The sequence below is a fragment of the Priapulus caudatus genome, unplaced genomic scaffold (assembly GCF_000485595.1).
Source record: "Priapulus caudatus unplaced genomic scaffold, Priapulus_caudatus-5.0.1 Scaffold86, whole genome shotgun sequence".
Classification (NCBI taxonomy): domain Eukaryota; kingdom Metazoa; phylum Priapulida; class Priapulimorpha; order Priapulimorphida; family Priapulidae; genus Priapulus; species Priapulus caudatus.
Window position 1 is genome coordinate 498,028 of NW_014577147.1, and position 10,049 is coordinate 508,076.

At 45.3% G+C, this 10,049-nt stretch overlaps 1 protein-coding gene across 1 annotated transcript in view; it reads right to left on the minus strand.

Moving 5' to 3' along the window:
• The window catches only part of LOC106804758 (43 kDa receptor-associated protein of the synapse-like), a 57,101-nt gene that overhangs the window by 8,622 nt on the left and 38,430 nt on the right, over positions 1 to 10,049 (minus strand). The window contains exons 3-4 of the mRNA XM_014806080.1: positions 2,796 to 2,894; positions 2,387 to 2,524 (exon numbers count right to left, since the gene is read on the minus strand). Of these exons, the coding sequence (XP_014661566.1) occupies positions 2,387 to 2,524; positions 2,796 to 2,894 (237 nt within the window). The remainder of the gene's footprint in view (positions 1 to 2,386; positions 2,525 to 2,795; positions 2,895 to 10,049) is intronic.

Below are 10,049 nucleotides of genomic sequence, written 5' to 3' on the forward strand. Positions count from 1 at the left end.
CAAGAACAAGAACAAGAACAAGAGCAAGAGCAAGAACAAGAACAGGAGCAAGAACAAGAACAAGAACGAGAGCGAGAGCAAGAACAAGAACAAGAACAAGAACAAGAACAAGAACAAGAGCAAGAACAAGAACAAGAACAAGAGCAAGAGCAAGAACAAGAACAAGAGCAAGAACAAGAACAAGAACGAGAGCAAGAACAAGAACAAGAACAAGAACAAGAACAAGAACAAGAGCAAGAACAAGAACAAGAACAAGAGCAAGAGCAAGAACAAGAACAAGAGCAAGAACAAGAACAAGAACGAGAGCAAGAACAAGAACAAGAACAAGAACAAGAACAAGAACAAGAGCAAGAACAAGAACAAGAACAAGAGCAAGAGCAAGAACAAGAACAAGAGCAAGAACAAGAACAAGAGCAAGAGCAAGAACAAGAACAAGAACAAGAGCAAGAACAAGAACAAGAGCAAGAACGAGAACAAGAACAAGAGCAAGAACAAGAACAAGAGCAAGAGCAAGAACAAAAACAAGAGCAAGAACAAGAACAAGAACAAGAACAAGAACAAGAACAAGAGGGAGAGGAAGAATGAGAAGAAGAAGAAGAAGAAGAAGTAGTAGTATAGTAGTAGTAGTAGTAGTAGTAGTAGTAGTAGTATAGTAGTAGTAGTAGTAGTAGTAGTAGTAGTAGTAGTAGTAGTAGTAGTAGTAGTAGTAGTAGTAGTAGTAGTAGCAGTAGTAGAAGTAGTAGTAAAAGAAGAAGAAGAAGAAGAAGAAGAAGAAGTAGGAGTCGTAGTAGTAGTAGTAGTAGTAGTAGTAGTAGTAGTAGTAGTAGTAGTAGTAGTAGTAGTAGTAGTAGTAGTAGTAGTAGTAGTAGTCGTTGTCGTCGTCGTCGTAGTCGTAGTCGTAGCCGTAGCCGTTGCCGTTGCCGTAGCCGTAGCCGTAGCCGTAGTAGTAGTCGTAGTCGTAGTAGTAGTCGTAGTCGTAGTCGTAGTCGAAGACGTAGTCATAGTCGTAGTAGTAAAACAACAACAACAACAACAACAACAACAACAGCAGCAGCAGCAACAACAATATAAAGAACAAGAGGAGAGTATGAAGAACAATGAAGAAAGCATCAGCAGCAGCAGCAGCAACAGCAACAACACCACCACCACCAACAACAACAACAACTGCAACAGTAGCAACAACAACAACAACAACAACAACAACAACAACAACAACAACAGTAACAGCAATAACAACAGCACGAATAAGAAGCACAAGAAAAATAACAAGAAGAACAATGAGAAGAAGAACAAGAACAGGAATAATAATAAATGAGAACAGAAGAAGAAGAAGAAGAAGAAGAAGAAGAAGAAGAAGAAGAAGAAGAAGAAGAAGAAGAAGACGATGAAGAAGAAAGACCAACCCTAATCGTCAACATCGAAAGAGTCTGGTTACAAATCGTATTCTACTCTGTCATTTCGGCGCTATTATCAAGCAAACTATTCGTAATGTGAAGCAAAATTAAAAACATTTAGCTTCAAAGATCATGAAGAATACACTGGCGCCCTGTCTATCGGAAAATACTCCGCGTAAAGAATACGAAATCACCAACTTTGTCTGCTTTAATCAACTGTAATCCCGCAAGAAGCATATTAGTGCGTTAATCCACTATGAAAAGATGAGTAACTGATATTGATATTCTTCAAAGAAACCTGAGAAAATGCTCGCGTATATAAGTATTTAAATCCTATCAAGTAAACTTGACTCATTGTACACGCATTAATGCGAAATTATACGCACAGCACTAGAGCGTACCTGGGCCTTGTGAACACATGATTGTCTGTACCAGCGCTCAGAAGCAATCAAATCCTAATTAGGAGTTCTTCTAAGTTTGCCAAATATATCATGCATTCCAACGTGAACTGCCAGCCAGATAGGTTGTCTAATGCGTGATTTTTTTCCTTTTTGGTGGCAGCTAGCTGGGGATTGGCTCGATTTTATTAATAATAACGCAGCATCGTTTTCACTTTACCGTGATCAGGTTAAACAATACCCAGGTTCACAGTACTGAGGTTGGCGATATAGTACACACATTAAATAGACAGGATCTGACATGATTTGGTGTTGTCAGTACATGTACATGTATGTACCCAGCTTCACTCAATGACATTTTGGATGCGAAAATTATTGCGTATTTTGTTTGCGCACTGACAAATCGATTGCCAACGTCGCTAAATATAGAGACATGTGCTTCGAGGTGACCGTTGAAAAGTCCCAAGATGGGGACTGGTAATCATCGATGGATGGGGTCCAAACCTATAGTAAGATTACATAACATGTCAGCTCCTGTCCCTTTAAGCACATGTGAGAATTAATTAAGATGTTAGTAGAAAACGGCACACGCACCTGGCAGTCGCATACCTTCTGACTCTCCTTTAGTAACACGAGTGTTTTGGCCATGTTGGATAGGACTAGGCATTGTCCATGTCGGTCACCGATCTCTGTCATGATGCCGAGTGCTGCCTCGTAGCGGGAATACGCCTTCTGAAATACGACCCACCCACCAACGGCACTGCTGTACGCTGCGTCGCCATGCTCATGAGACAACGCGAAACGTACAGAGACGCGATGACTGCACAGAAATTTGGCATTGTGCCAGGAACAAACAGATCTCTAACTGAGTTCATCGTCTTAGAACTTTTGTCGACTCTATGAAGGCCAAATACTTGGACACCGCCTTGCAACCGGGACTCGCTTCTATGTATATTAAAGATAATTATGATCGAGAGTCATGAATTGGGGGGTGCCCATATACCTCCGGTTCGTTTTTCGCTCGGTGTATGTCGGCATAGCACGTCAGACATTTGGCTTGCACGGGTCGGTCCCCTGCCTCCTGTGCCATTTTCATCGCCTCCTGTAAAATACGAAACGGTCCCGTGCCGACATTACTAACAAGCGAGAATGCGTGTTGAGTTCCTTGCACGCGGTATGTGTTACATTTTCCTGTCGCAGAGGCATTATAGGCACTTAGAGAAAAACACGTAAAATAATGTATTTTTATGACAACGAGCAGGAACGCTATATGTAGAGCCAATAAAACAATCACGTAAAAATACCAACGCGAGTGGGAAGCGTTGCGAACGCCAACACAAATACACAACCGTATGGCGAAGATAAAAACCAATTCAAACAACGGCTACAGGCGCTTATATCCAGCAAAAACACACTAGTATCGTTACCACAGTAAACTTTATTACCTCCTCCAGGGGCTTGGCGGAGGTTATGTTTTCACCGGCGTGTGTTTGAGTGTTGGTTTGTGGGTTTGTTAACATGCACGTTTCAGTTCACTTCCGCTAGGTGCGCTGGCTGTAGTCTTACAAACACGCAACCACAGGCTAAGGGGCAACCACAGTCCTCCCCCACCTGCACGCTCGCACTAATCCGGATCCAATTAATTAAAATTTTCCACTTAATTAATTAATTAATTAATAAAATTTCACATTGAGATAATTCAGCTGCCTTGCGAGGTCTGTGCTCTCCGAGTGCTCTAGTATATATATATATTATCATTATAATGGCGACAGCACACCTCGCAGCGGCGAGTGCGGCAGCGTTCGGCGTTAGTTTTTATGAAGGAAAGTTGATATACAGTACGTGACACAACAGTGGAACTGTAATTGAAGCAGATAAGGTCTACTGTGACGATGCATATTCTCTGCTAATGTTTGAAACGTACGAAAGAGTGCGTCGAATATTCTTACATAATATATAATATATATATGGTTAGGGTTAGGGTTAGGGTTAGTCAGAAATAGCTAAACGAGCCAGGTCAAACAGAGGTCAGGGGGACATAGACCCTACGAGCGTAATTGAGAAGTACGGTAGTATTTGTGAATGTGCGTTTATATTATTTTCAGTTTTTACTGACTCTGTCCCAAGTGCCTGTGATCGTTACTGCATTATTTAGACTATTTTTAACAGAACACAATATAACTAGTTCTTTAGCGTTATTATTGACCGTGCTTGTATTTCTGAACAGGCTCGAGAATAGCACTTCGTTCTGTAGTGTGCGAGATTCCACATCACTAGAGCATAGGTTCACAAGAAAATAAAGTCATACGCTGGCACGTTGTGGTACAGAAGTGAGGGGCTAGATAGAACTATAACCAGGGTCGGTGGATAGAGACAGAACCGGGCTAGGGATATAGAGATGCGTATAGGAGAGGGTCACGGGTTCGAACGCAGGATGCCAGCAGCTCTGTGATGTGATGTGTACGTAGTCAGAAGCGGATGAATCACGCTGAACTCGATATAGGGATGAGCAGGGGGAGCAGCATAGGAACGAGGAAGCAGGCCGGGCACGTTTAGGGATAATATCAACAGCTGAGGAACGAGGAAACAGGAAGTATATGTTGAGGAACAGGGATACAAACAAGAAGAGATGCTAAGGGTGTGCACATAAACTTATTCGAATCATGCAGCAGAACATTGTGGAATGTATTTAGACAAACAGTCGTACGAACATTCGGATTCCTTCCCGCGATTCTTTCACAGTCTATAGATTATTGTAACTGGCTTCCCCGTTTCCCGTGTGAGAATCCCAAAATTGTAATTGTGCACATTAATGGCATGCGTGCCTAAGGGATCATGTGTTTGCATTCTAGTTATAGATGTAATTGATTGATAATCCCGATAACGTTTTTCGTTAAAATGTCACGAAATAAAAAGTTAAACAATTGACTGACACTTACGTTGATGAGAATTCTAAATGAGAGCTCATATGAGATTCGACCGGCGATAACCAAGCAATCGCAGATGCGCAACAACCTTATCTTTCTTGCGCACTAGCCTCCCATCTTCGGTTTAAAACTCAGTTTAATGGAAACCTACGTGTTTATTTACGCACCCGCAAGTATTCCCATGGTGACGTCGTTATGCGACAATGAAATCAGTGCGAACAAATTGAATGAGCGACCCTCCCCGGGTCAATCGCGGCCGAGAAGTCGTGATACGGTTGATTTTACGTGTATTATATTTCATTAATTTATTTTTCTGGATCATGGAACAACACCATGATCAGATGCGGTGTTAGTTACGTAACCTAGCAGCAGCAACGACAGCAGGAGCAGCAGGCAGTAGTAGTAGAAGTAGTAGTAGTGGTAGTGGCGGCGGTGTCGGTGGCGGTGGTGGTGGCGGCAGCGGTGGCGGTGGCAGCGGCAGCGGCAACGGAAGCAGCAGGAGCAGCGGCAACGGTAGCAGCATGCAGGAGCGGCGGCAGCAGTCGCAGTAGTAGCAGTAGAATATGCAGCAATAGTAGCGTCGGTTAGCGCGTGAGTGACGCCCCAGAAATGTGGCACCAATCATGATCAGCCGGCTAAAGCGCGAGGCATTCCACGTAAACAAATACGAGAATAATGTGATGTGAGACAAGCTTCGCTATTACAGGCGCGGCGTTGAGGCCCGCCTCGTGCAATCCCATGTTTCCCGCCTCGAAACCTTAAAAACTGTGCGTGTATGAACCCATCGTGCGGAATCCCAATTTTCCTGTATGCGATATAATAATAACATTATTATTATAAAAAAAACTGATTATTACAATAAATCCCTTTTAGCACCACACTTTCTTGATGATCGCACTTTATTTTCTCCGAAACCACTACAATGCCCCGCTTCGCGGATTTTCGGACATGTACACGATGCGTTATTTTCGTTAGCCCTAATTCTACAGAAGTCATTCGCGTTATCCTAGCAGCCGCCGACAATATTCAATGCAAGCGCCTGCTCGTTCCCCCACTGAAAGCATGCGCTAACGTTCCTACGCGAAAAAAACACGCACCTTTTACTTCAGCTAACCTACGGTAATGCGACTCCGTGTTTAAATGTAAGGAAGTTGCAGGCCCACGCGAAGCTTTACAGAGAAAATAGATTCACTCTCCATGCTCAGCCATTGAAAGCGCGTCGACGCGTTTTTTGCTATGATGGCATTGATACTCGTACATCGTCAGAGTTCATTTAGTGAAAGCATAAGCATTTTGCGATCGATTGCGCTCGGTATTCATTCAACTACACGCATATTCCTGCTGCCGGTTGACGCCATTATACCCTGTATGCATATATGTGACCTATGCTGAATGGAGTCAATATATGTGAACACTTGTGTATAGGAAGCGATCTGCTTTTTCCGGTGTGTGGTGTAAAACGTTGCGCTCAAACAGCGAGGTGTGAGAGATGGTGGAGATGTTGTTCGGGATGATAATGATGATGATGATGATGATGATGATGATGATGATGATGACGATAATGATGATGATGATTATGATAATGATGGTGATGGTGGCGGTGGTGGTGGTGAGGATGACGGCGTGACAACAGTATACCCGTTTTTTTTTTATATATGTATCTGTGCTTCGTCGCTCCCCACGGCGTCACTATCGTCGAAGTCCGGCATTTCGCATATACGCGGGACAAGCTCGTCTGGCCTCGGCTAATATGCTGGCGGCAGCAGCGTGTCCGAGGAGAGACAAGGCTAGACGGTTGCTAACCTAAGATGCAGACAGACATCGTGGAGGTCGCCTCGTCACTGCGCCTACGCACAAATCTTAAGATTGACTCCGCCCTGGCTGCCATGACCGTTACTTGTACATGTCGCGCCATTTCATCTTGCAGGCGCGCATATATAGCTACTGTTAATGCGTGTGCTGAGACAAGCCTGTTGTCGTAGTCTAGCCAGTCGTCATCGTCATCGTCGTTGGCGTCGGCGTTTTTTATGTTGGTATCGTATTTTCCTGTCGTTGCTGCTGTTATTGTTGCCATCGTCGTCGTCAACGTCTTCATCGTATTGATCGTAAACGTCTTCATAGTATTTTATCGTCAACGGACGAGAGATTCTAATTAAGTCACTTCGCCGTACGATTGATTTTGTCTCCGTCGGAAGCGAGTAAAAAATTCGGTGGGGGCCTTCTTAAAACGAAAAAGAACATTTCGGAGATTCTAATTTCTCTGTCGGGTTTATCGCGGCTCGGACCCAGTGAATTTCTTTCCGAGTGACGCATGCACAGAGAGAGGGAGAATGAGAGTTGTTTGTCACACAGACTTTCCTGAAGTATGAAATAATAGCAGCATAGTGCGGTAGTATGCGGTCAGCGGGGGAAATCGAAGAGAAGACTGGCGTATACGCCTGACCTTCTCGCAGGACGCTCATCGGCGAAATTGATTATCAATAAATTATGAATCCCTCCGAGGGATTCTTGGGATGAAGAAAACTAGGCGTGATGCGCCTACACAGCCGCATGCGTGCATCTACCGTGCATGTCTTTAGCAAAACATGTGCAAGAGCCTTGTCGCGGCAGCAGTAGTAGCATGGTTTCCGCTACATTTGCTTCACCCCGCGTTCTGTCTCGCTCTCTCGACCCCCCCCCTCCGTATATTCTTGTTTCGCTTCCTACCACACGTTTCTCCCAATGAATGCACACCTAACACGCTATGTCTATCACGTTTCCATTTCTATTCTACCTATTTCGTTCCCTCCTTCCATCGTCTCTTAACTCTCGCTCACTATATCGCACGCTATATGCCCATCGCTCTTTAATTTTCGCTCCTTCTCTTTGTAGTCCCCTTGTTGCTGCAAATAATATAATTATGCTTAATTATATATTTCATAGCCACCAGGATCCACTCGGTTGGTAATCGGTGTGAGTTCTCGTATAGCTATGAGCCATGCGACAACCTATAGAGTGCACTCTCGTGCACAGCTCTCTGCTCTGATCAATCATCTAGGTCACTATCGTTTACAACTTTGGCTTTATGGTTTTACACGCAGAATGGCTTCGGTTCCCAAGGGACGGGGGAAACTAATCTAAGCCCGGCGTCCATCAATTCCCGCTCTCTCAATGCTTTCTCATTTTGTTGGGAGCGCCTGCTCTCGAAGGTTCGTCGGGCGATTACCACGACAAAGCTTGGCGAAATTGCTGTTTTCCTTTGATCAATTTCGCTGAGGCCTAAGCGGTGGCGACGCACACAAGCGCGTCTATGCTTCCACGAACACCCACGCACAAACGTGCACGTACTTGCACGCACACACAAGTACACACACACACACACGTACACGCGCATACACACACGCGCACGCACACACACGCGCTCACACACACACACACACACACACACACACACACACACACATACGCACACCAGCACACACATGAACACACGCACACGCGCATACGCACACGCGCAAAGACATGAACACACACACACACACACACACGCACACGCACACGCACACGCACGCACGCACGCACGCACACACCGCAACAACACTCACAGCTCACCACACATACACGATCACTGCCAACAAACACAAGCGAGAGACACACCACCACCACAGGCGCCACATACTACAAGGCGCACACACATATACCAACACAAAAACACCAGCGCACGCACGACACACCACACACCCACACACAACTACACAATAACACCCATATCACACACACGCACGCACACCACCACACACACACACCACACACCACACACACACACACACCACCACACACACACGACACACCACCACCGCGAACACACACACACACACCACATACACACGCGCGAACACAACACAATGCACACATAAAATAACGCGTGCACAACACACACACACAACACACAGCCAATACTCTCTGCGACACGCGACCGAATCACATTTAAGCGGTGAATTTGCCGGTATATCTGCCATGACTACGGTGTGCGATGTAGACAGCGATTAGGCGTTAAATGAAGCGAAGATAAGCGCATCGCAGGCATTTGCATACATTCAATACACCCGTGCATCGTACTTGCTTGTGTGAAATATGTCCACGTTAAATATTAGCACTGCATCGTTTTCATCACACTGATGCGTTGAACGTTACAAGCATGGGCTACACAATCTTGATACACTCTTTTCCTATATAAATAAAGATGAAACTACACGGGAAACTACAAAATATGAGAATAAACAACGTAAATAAAATACAATTGTATAATATATATATATATTATATCAGCACGTATAGATATATATATCCCCCCGTTGATTCTATGTCATGATGGCAATAGCAATGGATCAGACCAGCGCAGACAATGCGGTCTCATTCAACCGCAGGATACATACTTCGACTGTACAGCCCTAAGAAACCATCAGCACCAGTGTTGTCGTTATTTGTGCGTGCCGTGGTGGCACGCATAAAATCAGTTACGGCCGGCCCACCCGATGGAAATAATAAACACACCTGTTCGACGTAACAATAAACATACCTGTGCGTTCGGGATACCAATACAAAAAAACTAGAGGAAAACAAACGCATCGTCAAAGAATAATAGTAACCGATACGCGGCATTCGTAAAAAAAAACAAGTGCACCTAGTTTACAAAGAGAATGAAAACACCGCGAAGTTCGGTCGCTGAAATGCCCAAAACCACCGGGACACGCCCACATGCACAAAAAGGCCCAAACAAGCCTCAGAGCGTGGACATAACATTCGAAAGGACATAAGACATCGCGATCACAACCGACAGAAGATAGCCCGCTGGTGTAGAACTCGCGTGATAGATGGCCGTACGTGCGCGCCGCCACGATCGTGTTGGTGTGTGTGGTGGTGGTCTGTGTGGGGTCATATCTGTGTGGTTGTGTGTTGTGTGGGTGTGTGGGGCTGTGTCTGTGTATTCAGCGGCTGATGTGTAGTGTGGTGTGTGTGTGGTGGTGTGTGTGTGGCGGTCGTGTAGTCGTGAGGAGGCGTGTTGTGCTGCGCGTCTATGCGCGTGTACGGTGTGTGTCGTTTAGCTCGTGATGCCGTGCAACGTACGCATGTTTGGCGGGTGTTCGTGAAAGCATAGGACCGCTGTCGTCGACCACCGCTTAGGCCTCAGCGAAATGATCAAAGAAAAACAGAATGTCGCCAACTCCTCGCTCCGTGGTACGCCCGACGAACCTTCGAGACAGAGCGCTCACACAAAATGAGAAAGCATGAGAGAGCGGAATGCTGACGCCGGCTTAGACTTAGTCCCCGTCCCTTGGAACCAAGCATTC